This window comes from Cervus elaphus, chromosome 15, assembly GCF_910594005.1.
Source record: "Cervus elaphus chromosome 15, mCerEla1.1, whole genome shotgun sequence".
Taxonomy (NCBI): domain Eukaryota; kingdom Metazoa; phylum Chordata; class Mammalia; order Artiodactyla; family Cervidae; genus Cervus; species Cervus elaphus.
The window spans coordinates 4314647-4331739 of NC_057829.1; the positions used below are offsets into that span (position 1 = coordinate 4314647).

Below are 17093 nucleotides of genomic sequence, written 5' to 3' on the forward strand. Positions count from 1 at the left end.
GCATATGCTCACAGTTCTGCGTCTAACTCAGAAGACAATCTGGGAAATTCACGTTACAATTGTATATACTCAGATTGAGCCTGCCATTGCCAATATATATATATATATATATATTAAAAAAGAATTACATACAGTTGACCCTTGAACAAGGAAGGTTTGAACTGCTTGGATCCACTAAGATGTGGATATTTTCAAGGGGAAACAATACCATCGGCACTACATAATCCATTGTTGGTTGAATCCGCAGAAGCAGAGGGCCAACTATAAATTATATGCAAATTAACCACCAAGTTGTTCCAGGGTCAACCATAGTTAATCAGTCTAATCAGCCTCTCACACAGTACCTAAAATCAGAGGGAATTCTATCCTTAGATTCCCCTATAATGGAACACATTAGAAGCATCATTTTAAGTAAATGACAGTAATTGTCTAAGTAGGAACTTCCACTCCTGGTTTTGGCCAATGGTCCAAGTTTTAAAGAAAAAGCAAACCTCAATATGTTCATGGTTTGATGGAACTTGGAGAAATTGAGGAAGCCTCTTGCTCAGCCACATGGTAATATCCCTATTTGTGTTAACGGCAAATGGCTCATAGCCCTCTTGTAAGCCACAGATGGTGAAATATTTCAAGGTGCTGACATCCTTTCCAAAGTTCATCCTGCCCACTTGAGCCACTCCAAGGCTACACACAGGTATGAATCCTAGGAAGAAAAAATACATATCAAACATTTTAGGATCATTCACATAAAATCCTTTTAGTATGGAATTACCAAAAGTATCACTCCAGAACTCTGACCTTTGTGAGAGCTGTCACCCCAAGGCAAAAACAACAGCGGAGTAAAGAAACCACGGACACTATTTTTTTTTCTTTTAATTGGAGGCTAATTACTTTACAGTATTGTGGTGGGTTTTGTCATATATTCACACGAATCACCCATGGGTGTACATGTGTTCCCCATCCTGAACGCCCCTCCCACCTCCCTCCCCATCCCATCCCTCAGGGTCATCCCAGTGCACCAGCCCTGAGCACTTGTCTCATGCATCGAACCTGGACAGGTGATCTATTTCACATATGGTAATATACATGTTTCAATGCTATCCTCTCAGATCATCCCACCCTTGCCCTCTTCCACTGAATTCAAAAGTCTGTTCTTTACGTCTGTGTCTCCTTTGCTGTCTTGCATATAGGGTCTTAAATGTGAGGATCAGAAGACCAGTATTTGCCCTTGGCATTGTAATTCAGTAAATGTGGCTCTAGGTAAGTGCCTTCTTTCACCTTAAACAACTTCTGTAAAATGAAATAATGGCTAAGCACCCCCAAGTCCTCCAGGAATCATAGTGAGCACAGTCCCCACCCCACAGTCTCCTAGTTCCAAGGTGCAGGTGACTCTTTTGCACAGGGAAAATGAGAAAGAAGTGCCAAATTGTGCTGCTACAGAGCCTGAAATGTGTAAACACAAAACACAACTAAGTTATGGATTTTTTTACATGTAATGCAAAGGGAAAAAAAAAAAAGGTTGGAGACAACATTTTTAAAGGTTTTCATTCACTGATAGCTGCTTTTGATCTTTGAAGATAATTTTGTCTGCTTTTTTCCTAGAGTTTCCTAGATATAAGCATCGAAAATACACATATAAATAAAAATTTTGAAGTAGTTGCTAAAATCCTACTGAAACTCCTTCATCTGTCCCATTTCCTTCAGTATCACTGTCAGTATAGCTAAAGAAGGGTAATGCACAATTAACATAAATAAGAAATGAAATCATGAATGAAATCAAAAAGTAAGTTAAAAGTTAACAAGAAAATAAATCAAAATCAACAGCAGTGAGAAATGAAGAAACAAACATTTTAATGTGTGGCAGGGTTAATCTTTCCACTATTAAATAAAGAAGGGAAACCACATTAATTATGTTAATTTTTAAAATTCTTTGGAATTAGCTGCCTGGTAAGGGGATGAGATGATGTATTTCACAAGATGCAGCATTTATGTACTTTTAAAAACGTGCACCCCAATGTTCATTGCAGCACTGTTTATAATAGCCAGGACATGGAAGCAACCTAGATGCCCATCAGCAGATGAATGGATAAGGAAGCTGTGGTACATATACACCATGGAATATTACTCAGCTGTCAAAAAGAATTCATTTGAATCAGTCCTAATGAGATGGATGAAACTGGAGCCCATTATACAGAGTGAAGTAAGCCAGAAAGATAAAGAACATTACAGCATACTAACACATATATATGGAATTTAGAAAGATGGTAATGATAACCCTATATGCAAAACAGAAAAAGAGACACAGAAATACAGAACAGACTTTTGAACTCTGTGGGAGAATGTGAGGGTGGGATGTTTCAAAAGAACAGCATGTATACTATCTATGGTGAAACAGATCACCAGCCCAGGTGGGATGCATGAGACAAGTGCTCGGGCCTGGTGCACTGGGAAGACCCAGAGGAGTCGGGTGAAGAGGGAGGTGGGAGGGGGGATCGGGATGGGGAATAAGTGTAAATCTATGGCTGATTCATATCAATGTATGACAAAACCCACTGAAATGTTGTGAAGTAATTAGCCTCCAACTAATAAAAAAAAAAAAAACCTCAGATATGCAGATGACACCACCCTTATCACAGAAAGCAAAGAAGAACTAAAGAGCCTCTTGATGAAAGTGAAAGAGGAGAGTGAAAAAGTTGGCTTAAAGCTCAACATTCAGAAAACTAAGATCATGGCATCTGGTCCCATCACTTCATGGCAAATAGATGGGGAAACAGTGGAAACTGTGGCTGACTTTATTTTTTTGGGCTCCAAAATCACTGCAGATGGTGACTGCAGCCATGAAATTAAAAGACATTTACTCCTTGGGAGAAAAGTTATGACCAACCTAGACAGCATATTAGAAAGCAGAGACATTACTTTGCCAACAAAGGTCCATCTAGTCAAGACTATGGTTTTCCCAGTAGTCATGTATGGATGTGAGAGTTGGACTATAAAGAAAGCTGAGTGCCGAAGAATTGATGCTTTTGAACTGTGGTGTTGGAGAAGACTCGTGAGAGCCCCTTGGACTGCAAGGATCCAACTAGTCCATCCTAAAGGAGATCATTCCTGGGTGTTCATTGGGAGGACTGATGTTGAAGCTGAAACTCCAATGCTTTGGCTACCTGTTGGGAGGAACTGACTCGTTTGAAAACACCCTGATGCTGGGAAAGATTGAAGGCGGGAGGAGAAGGGGATGACAGAGGATGAGATGGTTGTATGGCATCACCAATTCACTGGACATGAGTTTGAGTAAACTCCGGAAGTTGGTGATGGACAGGGAGGCCTGGCGTGCTGCAGTTCATGGGGTCACAAAGAGTCAGACATGACTGAGCAACTGAGCTGAACTGAATTTCTTTCTGTTATACTTTACATGAAATTTCAAATAGCCAGCACAATAAACAAGGTCAGTATTGGGATGCAGACTACAAACAAGAGCATCTAACTTGTAGATCAAAGAAGCAGAGGATCTGAAGAATAAAAAACGAAATTTCTACCATGATGATTTCCACTCCTTTCCTTGTTGAAATCAGTGGCAGTGAAAGCATTATATTGGGCTTCCCAGGTTGCTTAGTAGTAAAGAATCTTCCTGCCAGTGCAGGAGATGCAAGTTTGATTCCTGGGTCAGGAAGATCCCCTGGAGGAGGAAATGGCAACCCACACCAGTATTCTTGCCTGGAGAATCCCATGGTCAGAGGAGCCTGGCGGGCTACAGTCCAAGGGGTCACAAAGAGCTGGACATGACTGAGCAAGCACAAAAGCAATGTATAACTCTCCAAACAGCACAAGACAATAGGAATAACATCAGATAATTCATAAGGATTTCACCCAGTGTGTATCACCAGTATATACTTAAATAAACAGTTGTTATCACAGTGCTACCAACCAGGAAGCTACCAACCACATCCAGCTGGGTTCAAGGAAGTGTGAATGATGAGTTTCTAGTTAAAACTAAAAAAGCCACAGCTGTGTCTGTAGCTGTGCCATTTCTTGATGATGTAGTCAAGGAAATAAGCATCCCCAGAGGAATTAAAAAAAAAAAAAAAGAATTGAATAAATACAATAGATCTGAAAGAGTTTAAACTACATGGGCACAAACTGGCAAGCCTAACATCCATTTGACATAAACTAGGGGATATCAAGATAGAAATAGCTCCTCTGATGCTAAACATTTGTTTCTTTCTAATCACTTTATGTGTAGATGGAGTTACTACCCTAAAAGTGAAGTTAATGAATACATAAAAATATCTGTATAGATAGTGGGTGTTCATTATATTAATATCTGAAGTTTTCTGTATGTCTGATATATATGTAAACATTTGTATGTCTGATGTTTTCATCTAAAAAATCAAGTACTTATTGCTGTGTCCAAAGATTTATGTCCTAGACTGTTCACTATGACTATATTTAGAATCCTAGAATATTGGTTTGGACAATAAGTATGTTTTTTCTTTTCCTTAAGATAGTATACTACTTAATTTTTGAAAATCTGTTTACAAAGGTTCATTAATATTTAGGATATAGTCACAGTAAATATTATTTCAATAAAGAGAGATGTAACACATGGCTTACTTTTAAAGATGAAAAAACACCAGAAGTTTTTTTTAATCAAAAAAGTTTCAGAATTTTGGAAGTTTTAATACTTTTTTCTCTTTTTATGTTTCTCAATTTCACAACTTTTAAATGAATACATATTTTATTATGAAAAGAAGTGATAGTGTGTGTAAAAATATTCATTTAAGAAAATGGGATACAGAAATGTGGAAGAATGATAGGGATATAAGATGGTTCAAAACCATGTTCTTCAATTTACTGAAGTTCAAGTTCTCAATGCTAGTGAGTATGCACTGAGCTCAGTAGGAGAAATCCTGCTAACAAAATTATATTAGTGCAAGAGCGATGAAGAGTGATTTAGTAATATGCATTACTAACTCTACCCAATATTCTATAATAATCTATATGGAAGAAGACTCTGAAAAGAATGAATACATGTATAACTGAATCATTTTGCGGTATACCTGAAACTATCACAATGTGTAAATCAACTATACTCCAGTAATTTTTTTTAAAAAGACACTTTCAACTATTTATTTCTTTATCCAAGTTTTTTGAGCAGCTGTGTGCCAGAAACCAGAAATGTTAAGTGACTAACGCAGACCCAGCTGAAAGGTTCTCACAGTCTAATAATATGACGGGGAGATAAGTGAAGAAGTGAAACCAAAATAGCCTACTGACCCATTGAAAAAGCAGGAGTGACAAGGGGCCAGGCAGAGCAGAGGGATGAAGTCAGAAGATTTTGCAAAAGACCTACCATCTAGTAGGGGGCAGACAGGCAGTACTAGGAAATGACTAAAAACAGAGTTTGGAATCCAATAGACCTGGATTCAAATTTCAGCTCCACTGCTTCTTGGCAAGTTACTTAAACTCTCCAAGCTTTAATCTTTGCTTCTGTAACATCTATGCAATACGGTTATGGTTTTAAAAACAAGATCCCATAGTACTTGACATGTATGTTCACTAAACTAATTTTAAGTGGGGGGAAAAAAAGGTAAAAGAAACTAAATAGCCATAATAAGAGAATGGCTAATTATGATACACACACAAGATTAAATAGGTACAGTCACTAAAAATCATGCTTAGGACTCACAAAAATAAAATTGTAGAGGCAGATAAAACTACCCTGGCAACACTTAAATCGGGTTATTCCAGGTGAAGCATATACAGGTGTTCAAGACACTATTTTTGCACTTCTCGAAAAGGCTGACATTTCTTAAAATACAAAATTAGTAAAAATATCAAAAGTTACGCTTAAAATGTTTTTATGCCTTAAGGTTGCAAAAGAAAATTATTTTTATACCTCAAACTTTTAAATGGGAGAAAACACATTAAAAATCAAATTTCTCTCTGGGTAGTGGAAACATAATTTTTAACCATTTTTATTATAATCCTTTATACAAATGTTTAAAATGTATTTATCTTATGAAAGATAAATGAATATAATTGTTCATCAGCTTATAGCAGTAGGTTTTTTTTTTTCTTTTTTGCTTTAGCATTTTGGCCTCCTTTAGGGGAATATATTTGTGAAAGTACATCCATATGTAGAAATTATGCTATTTCTTTCTCTTTTTAATTTAAATGAAGTAGAACCTAATAAAAATTAAATTGTATTCTGACCTCTTCAGAGGTCAGATCCCCTGGAGAAGGAAATACAACCCACCCCAGTATTCCTGCCTGGGAAATGCCGCGGAGGAAGGAGACTGGCGGCCACAGTCCATGGGTCACAAAGAGTCAGACATGACTTAGCCACCGCACAGCACGGCATGATAATAAAACAATGGCTATTTCTACAGACTATGTTTCTAAAATGAGCATCTTACAGCAGGAACGACTAGACGACAATAGTATCGGAGCAAACAGAGGGGAGAAAAAGCACTTTTCAGCTGCCAGGCTTCGGTCACTTCCATTTGGTCAGTGTCCTGCAAAGAAATGCTTACCGCACAGGGCTCCCTAATAGCAGCTAAATTCCGAGTGTTTATCTAACGCTCTCAGTGACCATTAACAATCACTCACTGGGACAAGAATCATTATTATCTTTGCCCAGTGACTGAACTCCAATCTCAGTTTAAATCACAGCTAAGTGGTCAGAAAAGAACCCCTGGTGTGCCAGATCTCAGAGTCCACACTTTCAGCCAGGCTTGTAAATTCCCAAAGAGTAGAGATTTTAGGTTTCACGGATCATATAGTCTGTCAAAATTACTCAAGCCTGAGTTGCAGTTCAACTACAAATAATCTGTGAACAAAGGGGCATGGGTGTGTTTCAACAAAAGCTTACTCACAAAAACTGGTGGCAGGGTGGATGTGGCCCTCAGGCCTTAGTCTACCAACACCTGCTCTAAGTTTTCAGCATTCAAACACTGTATCCAGTCCCTCCATTTGGCAAATATCTAATGTATACTGACTACGTGCCAACCACTGTTCTAGACACTGGAGATCCAGTTGTGAACAGAACAAAAAGGAGCCCCTGCCTTACCAAAGCTTACCTTTATGTAGAGAAGGCAGATACTAAGTAAAGAGTTATCAATATACATAATATAACGTCAGGAAGTCATAAAAGTTATCAAGACTGATGTCTCACCATAAATTACACAAGTTGATAAATGACCTCACTCTTAATAATTGTTCACAGTAAAAAATGACGGTTGAAGTTCAATTCTTTATTAATGTGAGGTGTGAGCTGAACTCAAAAATATTCCAACCCAATGAAACAGATTTCCACAAATTCACACACACAGCTCCCTCAGAATAGGTAAAATATCAGTCCTACCTTCCTGTCCTCTGTGTTCTCCATCTTCTATTCCAGTTACCTTAACTGACATCCTACAAATAACAAAGTCTGATGTATCTAAAGGAAGTTTTCTTCCTGGCGGTGGGTCTTAAATTAGCACACATGAGTCCAGTTGGTTACTTGGGCCTGTGCCAGACCCGCCCTAACTATGTGTAAATCTGTTAAAACAGTAGCTACAACTTATGGCTAAATTGCTTCCTCCAACAAAAGACAGATGGCTTCAGCAAATTTTAACTTTCTCCCTCGATGAGCCACCTCACTCCTGAGCAGAGGGGTGTGTTGGGAGCATGCAAGTCCAGCAAAGAAACTGGCAGTCACAAGGGTGTGGGGGCGAGATGGGGGTGTAAAATCTGTGGTGGGAGCCAGAATAAAAAGAATATAAAGTAGATCACAAGCCTACCAGCTTTTCCTAAGAACACACAACTTCAGATTTTGGAATTTCTAAAATGCAGGTAGAAATCCACATTCATAACCTAAACTAAATGGACAAAAGCAGATAAAAATGGATAATATTATACTAATGTGTAAATCTGAATTATTTGATCAGAAGGAAGGGCAACATTTACTGGTGGTCTACTATGTGCCTGATTATATGTAGCACCTTTCCATCTATTATTAAATATTAACCCCAGTTTTCACAGTGAGGAAACGACTAAGATGTTAACTTATTCTGTCTAAGGTCCTAAAGTTAGTTAAATTTGAATCAAGAATGCTGATAGGGAATGTAAATCAAAAATTATTCACCTTAGATTTCTGAGATCTTTAGAACTTTGAAAGAGGTATGAAAAGACCATTTCCAATTAGTTTTTTTTTTTTTTTAAGGAAATGAAAACAGAGGGCTATACGTCCAAGACCACATAGCAAGTATTATTTTTCAGAACTGGATCTAGAAGCCAGGACCTCAGACATGATATTTGTTGCTTCTATTCCATTTTGGCTTTGAAAATGAATTAAGAAATCATGCCACGTGAGGTATTAGGAAATTTCCCATGATGCAAATGCATCTTTAGCGCAGGACATTGTAACACCAATGCGGGCACAAAAGGGACATTTCCATACCTTCTTCCTGGCTCTTGATTCAGTAGGATTTTTATTTTTGAGCTTGAATGCCATTTCAAAGCCATCACAGGGCTTCCCTGGTGGCTCAGTGGTAACAAATCCACCTGCCAATGCAAGAGACACTGGTTTGATCCCTGATCTGGGGAGACCCCACATGGCGAAGAAAAACTTAGTCTACGTACTACAACGATTGAGCCTGTGCCCTAGAGCCTGGGCGCCACAACTACTGAGCCCACATGCCCTAACTCCTGAGGCCTGGGCACCCTAAGCCTGTGCCCTGCAGCCAAAGAAGCCACCACAATGAGAAGCCCGCACGCTGCAGCTGAAGCGTAGCCCCTGCCTGCCGCAACTGGAGAGAAGCCCACACAGGAACAAAGACCCACATAGCCAAAAATAGGTAAATAATAAAATTATATTAAAAAACGTTCAGGGTTTTTTGTTTTTGTTTTTTTTTTTTGGTACCATCTTACAGAAAAATTGGAATGAACTTAAAAAAATAAATAAAACTATCCCATTCTCTCCATCAGTTCAAATCCAGAAAAAAAGAATGTTTAATACACACAAGGTCTGACATCCTTTATCCTGATTCCTTGACCTTTTCTGTATAATTTAAACCCTAAATCTTGCTGTTTGGCTCTACTGCATTTACAAATAGTAAGCTCCTGGTGTTGTACATCCATATAACTCCTTCTAGTACCTCCAAGTTATATTCACAATATGCAAAACTGCCAATTTGCACAGAGGTTAGTATGTATACAAATTATTTTATTAACCATCCACCAAGTTTATTCATTCTCAAAATGCTCTGTAAGGTAGAAACTTCCTCTATTTATCAATATATAAAATTTAACTGTCAATTAACTGGTCAGCTTAGGTTGAACAGTTTGATTTTCACTGAATTAATCAATCATTTCACAATGAATTTCCCCAAATGACATGCTGTTTATATTACATACACACAAGCTCAAAATACATATTAAATAATAATCTAAAAATAAACTGTAAAGATTAAAAATCTTACATTTAAAAAATTTTCTTTTTTGACCCCATATGGGGTCTTCCCTGACCAAGGATTGAACTCATGGTCCCTGTGTTGGAAGCGCAGCCTTAACCACGGGACCACCAGGGAAGTCCCAGAATCTCCTCAGTTCTTAAAGTATTCATGAATGTACAATATTTCAAGAGTTATTCTTGGAAAAATCCAGAGAGCTTCTAGGATAGCTTCCCTTTCTGATTCTAGACAAAATTATGAGACTGTTTATGCTGGTTTCCAACATCTTCATATTCTCTAGAGTTTGTCAACCACTTTATAACTAAATGTCTTTATCTACACTCAAAATATCTAGTGTCCCAATCTATTTCCTTAGCTGTTTGGATTGACCCACTGCAGGGACTCATAATCCTAACTTCTTCCTTCTTTCAACAAGCACTTCTTTTTAGGGGAAAGTGAAAGTGAAACTTGCTCAGTTGTGTCCCACTCTTTGTGGCCCCATGGGTATATAGTCCATGGAATTCTCCAGGCCAGAATACTAGAGTGGGTAGCCATTCCCTTCTTCAAGGGATCTTCCCAACTCAGGGAATGAACCCAGGTCTGCCACACTGCAGGCAGATTCTTTACCAGCTGAGCCAGCAGGGAAGCCCAAGAATACTGGAGTGGGTAGCCTATCCCTTCTCCAGGGGATCTTTGCTACCCAAGAATCGAACCAGGGTCTCTTGCACTGCAGGTGGATTCTTTAGCAGTGAGCTACAAGGAAAGCCGTATTTTTAAGCGGGGAGATTCCCAAAAATGTTCCTTTCCCAGGTCTGCTGCGAACCTGGGTCCCAGTTCTGTATCAAGAACAGGTTGTACAGGGTGGCACTAGCTACAGAAAGGACAGATGTTATGATGGAATCAGAAAGGCAGTAGGTATTTGGGACAGTACAGACCCAACCTTAATTTACACCATGTTGATAGCTACACTGGATGAGTCATACATATGCACCAAATAGTTTGTACTTCAAACGAGGGTAAAATAATATTGTAAGATAGACTGCTAAATTTCTATACTCTTTTTTTTCTTTTTTTAAGGCAGCATAATAAAATCAATAATGGAAAGCTATTCCTCCCTTTTCCTTTAGCGGTCCTTTCTGCCTAAAGCTATGCAGCTATCTTAATTATTAAAAATATTCTTTCGGTTTTCTCCCGAGGAAAGGAATTCCATGCAGTCTCAGAACCAGGAATTGTTTTGTTCACTGTCCTTTCAAGTGTTAGATACAGAATCAAAAGTGCCCTTTCTGGATTTGATTATAATTATTACAGGTGTAAAACCTGAGGGCCCAGAGGTGATTAACAGAAGAGCTGACAAGCTTGAAAAAGCTCCAGTGTGATGAGACACTTACACGAGATACATGCTCATAGCCTACTTTGTACAGTGCAGGTAATCTCTAGACAAAATAACTATTATTTCACCATCAGGCAAGATGTTAAATAATTCTCTTCCTTGCTTTAAATTAAGGATGTGATTAGCTCTTCAAGCTACTGGTAACATGAAGCTCTTGCACATTAAGTGTAAATTAAGAATGGTACTAGGGATGTAAAGTATAGAGGGGGGTCATGTATTCGTTTCCTAAATTGCTATAGCAAAATACTACCGACATATTCTGTACTCATTCATCTATCCACAGGCATTTATATTTTTTTTCATAATGTGGCTATTGTGAGTAATCCTGCACTGAACATGGGAATGCAGAGATCTCTTCGAGATCCTAATTTCTATTCCTTCAGGACTATATCCCAAAGTGGGATTGCTAGATCACATGGTAATATATTTTAAATTTTTTGAGGAACCTCTATACTGTTTTCCACAGTGGCTGCACCAATTTTCATTCCCATGAATAGTGTACCAGGGACCCCTTTTTCCCATACTCTCACCAACATTTGTTATCTTTAGGTTCTTTTTTAACATATTCTTGCAGATGTGAGGTAATATCTCATTGTGGTTTTGATTTGCACTTCCCTGGTGATTAGTAACATACAGTACCTCTTCCTATTTATTCAGTTTCTTTGCTTATACTTAAAATGGGTTATTTGCTTTTTGTTGGTTTTGGGTTTTACTAATGAGCTGCAGGAATTCTTTATTTTGGATTATCCTTTATCATATATGTGACTTGTAAATATTTTCTCCCATTCCATAGATTACTTTTTCATTGTGTTGATAGTTTTCTTTGTTGTACAAAAAGTTTTTAGTTTAATTCCACTTCTTCATTTTTCCTTTTGTTGACTGTTCTTGTTGTTGAAAAAATCATTGCCAAGGCCACTATCAAAAAGCTTCTCCTTTTATGTTTTCCTCTTGGTGTTAAAGTTTCAAGTCTTATGGTGAAGTCTTTAATCCATTTTGAGTTGATTTTTGTGCAAAGCCCAAACTCATGTTGTACACAGTCAGAAACATTTTCTGTATGGTTCAGAATTAAGGGTCCAATTTCATTATTTGCATATGAATATCCTATTACCCCAACACCGGTTATGAAAAAGGTGAATCTCTTCCAACTCTGTGTTTTTGGCATCCTTGTCAAAGATCAGCTGACCATATATGATCAATCTCACAATAAATTTTATCTCTCAATAAAGTTTAAAAATTATTTTCTCTATAAAAGTATTGTATACTTTCTGTTAGAGTGATAACTAGTGACTACTGAAAACTCCTAATATTACTGTAAATGGAGTCTTCTATTTAGTTTTGCAGGTTTTCTGTTAGTATAGAAATGATACCTTGCTAAATCTTCCAATTATTCCCAGTAATATCTGTAGCTTCTTTAGGGCAGAGGTCCCCAACCTTTTTGCCACCAGGGACAGTTTTGTGGATGACAATTCACAGAGAGGGTGGTTCAGGCAGTAATGAGAACCATGGGGAACGACAGATGAAGCTTTGCTTGCTCACCCCGTCACTCACTTCCTGCTGTGTGGCCTGGTTCCTACCAGGTGGTGGACAGACACCAGTCACGGCCTGGGGGTTGGGGACCCCTGCTTTAGGGTTTTCCCTGCAAATGATTACATTATCTGCAAATACAGATTGTTGTTCATCTTATTCCAGCTCTTAATATTTCCAATTTCTTTTCCTTGTCATATTAAAAGTTTGAAAATCAGTTCAGGAAAAAGACACTTTTTAGCACAAGAATATACTAAAGTACTACAAGAGTTTATAAATACTCTATATTTAAATTTTTTCTTACATCTACCTGTCTTTATATTTGTGCCATACTTGACTTGGGCTATTGTTCCATCTTCATAACTACTTCTTATTGCTATAGAGAACGTCAGCTCAGACATAAATATATTGGCTAGTAAAGAATCAAGAGAACAATGTTTTTAAGATATATAAAAATATATTTATTCTCCACTAGCCCTGTTCTTGTCCATTATGGTAAGAATTACTTCCACTGGTCTCTGGAGAAAGTGTATTAAGAAATGTTCCATATAAAAATTATCACTTAAAAAACAAAAAACAAAAAAACTTTAGTCCCAAATTTGATATGGAACAAACTCTGGCTTTGGTGAGATGAAACAGACTCTGGATGAGTCAGGAGAACTCCTTTCAGGTTCCTGCTATAGAGCAGGCATCATAGTTTGACTGGCTCCCAGGCCTCTGTGGATAAGAGTTAGAATATCTTCTATGTTATGAGAAAGACGATTTGTGATAAAAATAACTCCTGATTAGTTAACTGCATATAGATAGGGGGAATATATCTAAAGATTCCTGATGAAGGGACATGCTTGAGGTGGAGCAGTGAGCAAGCATAAATTCCTGTTCTTTCTGAATAGACAGGCACCAAGCATGCCTTTTGATAGAAGGTTCAGCTGAAACTAAAAATGTATTGGTCAATTAATTTGTTTTCCATTGCTGTGAAACAAATTACCACCAACAGCAGTTTAAAATAACGTCCATTTACTATTTCCTAGTTCTATAGGTCTTCCCTGGTGGCTCAGATGGTAAAGAGTCTGCCTTCAATGCAGAAGACCTGGCACGATCTCTGGTTGGCAAGATCCCCTAGAGGAGGGCAGGGCAACCCACTCCAGTATTCTTGCCTGGAGAGTCCCTATGGACAGAGGAGCCTGGCAGGCTACAGTCCATAGGGTCGCACATAGCTGGACACGACTGAGTGATTAAGCATAGCACAGTTCTATAGGTCAGCAAGTCTAGGTATGGCATAATTGGGGTTCTCTGGTCAGTGTCATAAGAATGTAATCAAGATACTGACTGGACTGTGTTCTCATATGAAGCTCAGAGTCCTCTTCCAAACTCCTTGGTTGTTAAATTAATTCAATTCTTTTTAGTTGTATGATCAAGATCTCCTTTTTCTTATGAGTTAGCAACCATGGGCTGTTCTCAGATTTGCACCATGGAGCCCTCTCATATCACAGCAGTTTGTTCCTTCAAGTCTAGAAGATTTTATCTCAGACTTTGAATCTCTCCAACTTCAAGAAGCACCCAATCTCTGATTAGGTCAGGCTCATATGGTCCATCTCTGCTTGATTAGCTTAAAGTCAACTGATTACTAACCTAATCACAAAGCTATACCTCATCGTATTCAGATTCTGCCCACACTCAAGAAGAGAAGGTTATACAAGGCCATGTCTACCAGGGAGCAGGACTCTAAGAGATCCTCTTAGAGTTCTGTCTTCAATAAAGGATATTGCTACCTTTTTTCCTGGTCTCTCCCCAGTCTTGATCCTGATGGGGAGAAGAGACAAGGAAGAACTCACAGAAAACCTTACCAGGGACAGCAACTGCACTTGTCAGCACTATTCCTTAGCTGACATTATAGCCAGAGGACTCTTTGAAAAATGAAGACTCAACTAATCTCAAATTCATTTTATCTACAGATGCTCTGAAGTGATTTTTTTTTTTAATCCAAATAGAAGGAAGAATCCTAAAAGAGGATTTGCCACATAGATGAAATAGCTTTTAAAGTCTGAAAACTCCACTCCAGGACTACAGCTCTGTAACACTCTTGATCTTGACCATGTAAGTCCTGGTCCTTTGAGGGGAGTTAAAAGACTAACAGATCTTGTTCTTCTACCGGAGGCCAGTATATCTCAGCAATTTGTTCTTTGTTCAAATCACATATAAGCTTTAAGGTCAAGTCTGTGGTCACTGAGGGACAGTGCAATCCCTTTTTGGGAAAGAGATCTGTAGCCTTTTAGAAAAGCCTCAATTGCATCTTTATTTTGTGTGTGTGTGTGTGTGTGTGTGTGTGTGTGTGTTTTAGATTTTATTTTATTTTTTTAAGTTTTTTTTTCATTTATCTTTACTAGTTGGAGGCTAATTACTTTACAATATTGTAGTGGTTTTTGTCATTTGCATCTTTATTAAATAACCATAGCCTCACCTGGAACTAAATGGATGGCTGTATCTCCACCTGGATTTAATTGGATAATCCCATTAGTCTTTCAAAGATTTTTGTAATTTTCCTTTTGATGTTATCTAGAAACAGTTTATACTGGTCAAGACATAATTTCAGTTATGTAAACTATACAAAAGGCAGAGACATCAAAATATGTTTAGCCGTGTTGTCTATTGAGCTGATCAGATAGGGATCTGAAGAGTGTGTGTATGCATGTGTGTGTGTACATATATGCATATGTTTTATACAGAGAAAACTTTCTGTCCATTTTATTACATAGTCCTTTTGATTGCTTTACATATGACTAAGCTATTTCTGCAGAAACAAAAAGAAATGATGGGATCTTTAAAAACACCAAGTCAAGCATGACACAGATACAAAAAGACAAGCTAGGTATAAGAACAATCTGAAAAAGAGCACTTCTGAACCTTTTTAATACGTTAGCAACCACAGCACATTCTGGATGACCTAAATTAAAGGATTTTTGAATATACTCCTTTGAGCTGTAGACATCCCAAGGGCTCACTCTCAATGGTGATGGGTAAGTTAGACAGATCAACTCAGGGCCTCATGTTATACTTTTACCCACAGCAGTTCCATTGTAGTTTTTTAAGAAGCTATGGATTGAGGTGAGTGCACTCTGTAAAGGCTCATATGGGAAAAGAATTTTTAAAAAGGGTGGGTCTATGATTCACTTTGCTGCACACCAGGAGCTAATGCAACACTGTAAATTAACTATACTCCAATAACAAGTTTAAAAAAAGAAGCAGCTATATAAAGCAAATTGGAAGGGAAAGGGAAAATTCCACTTCCATAAAAAGCATTTGAAAGTTACAGGCATGGATAAGCTTTGTAGTCCTTTTAATGGTAGAAAGTTTGAAATTATGACTCGTCCTTACAAAGTTAATAGTTAACAGTCATATCTAAACAAAACTTATCACCTGCTTTGGAGACCAAAAGGATATGTTCTAACACATCCAATAATAATCCAATGAATGGACCACAGAATTTTAAGATAATTCATCAGAAAGCTCTTTATAATTCTAATATCATTCTATGAATCTATGTGGTACAAATTAAACATGCAAAACTTACAAAGTCATTTCAAGAATTTAACTTCAAAATAATAAAAGCATAATATGCAAGCATTTTAAAATAACAATTATAGAAACAAAACCTCAGGTTATATCCATAGTACTGGACAGTATGGACATTACACAGAGAAAACACCCTCTCCCACCTTTCCTGTGAAATGCTGACACTCACATCCCAAAAGCAAAACTAGAGGAGGGGAGATAGGCGATGGAAGGTTAAAGGGAAGAATGGGAGCACCCTGTGGGGCTCCTGAGCCAGAATCCTTTCCTTGTCCTCTGTTTCTTGTTTGTAGGAAATAGACTGTGGCCTCCTTGAACTACCCCAGGTTCCAAAGGGCAGATTCGAACAGTTGCTAAACAGGAAAGGGAGGGGATACAGAGACAAGAGAGGAACAGCCAAGAAACAATAGTTGAGCCTTGGGACAGAGTCCAGGTTCTACCTCAAAAGATACACACAAAAATATCTTTAAACTCTTCACAGAACCAAAACCCCCAGCAAATGGAGGATGCCAGCATTTTCCATTCCAGATTAAAGGAACCAGAGATACTCATCAGATTACCTGAGATCAGACTGAAGAAATGCAGGCCCTAGGCACACACACCCTGATCTCAGTAACCCCACCCTTGAACCAATCACTATTAAACTCCTCCCCAAATCCTCCTGATGGCAGGAACCCACTGTGCCCCCCTTTGCCTGCAAAGCAATAATGCTATTTTCTACTTCACCCCAAACTCTGTCTCTGAGGTTCAATTTGGCACAGGGACATAGGCCAAACTTTCAACATCAGTTTCATCCACTACCCAGAGATACAGGTATTCAAAACAAGTTATAAAAAGGCAAAATTCCTACTATTTTCACAAATCTATGTTTGAAAACTATGGTCACACCTGCTCAAATCCCTGGGTCATACCTGCTTGAAAAATATGGACATAACTGTTCAATTCCTGGGCCGAGAACATTCCCTGGAGGAGGAAATGGCAATAAGTTCCATTATTCTTACCTGGGAAATCCCATGGACAGAGGAGCCTGGTGGGCTGCAATCCTTCGGGTCACAAAGAGTCTGACATGACTGAGCACACCTGCTCAAAAGCTCAGTTAATGAATAACTATAGAACTTAATGCAAATAATGAACTGGCTAAGGTTTTTTTATGGTTGGTGAGAAACTTATAGACTGTTAAA

At 38.2% G+C, this 17093-nt stretch overlaps 1 protein-coding gene across 12 annotated transcripts in view; it reads right to left on the reverse strand.

The window, feature by feature from the left end:
• Window positions 1-17093, reverse strand: part of RYR2 (ryanodine receptor 2) — a 794016-nt gene that overhangs the window by 276214 nt on the left and 500709 nt on the right. For all 12 annotated transcript variants that reach the window (XM_043925904.1, XM_043925902.1, XM_043925903.1 and 9 more), the window contains exon 30: window positions 492-700. In XM_043925904.1, the coding sequence (XP_043781839.1) occupies window positions 492-700 (209 nt within the window). The remainder of the gene's footprint in view (window positions 1-491; window positions 701-17093) is intronic.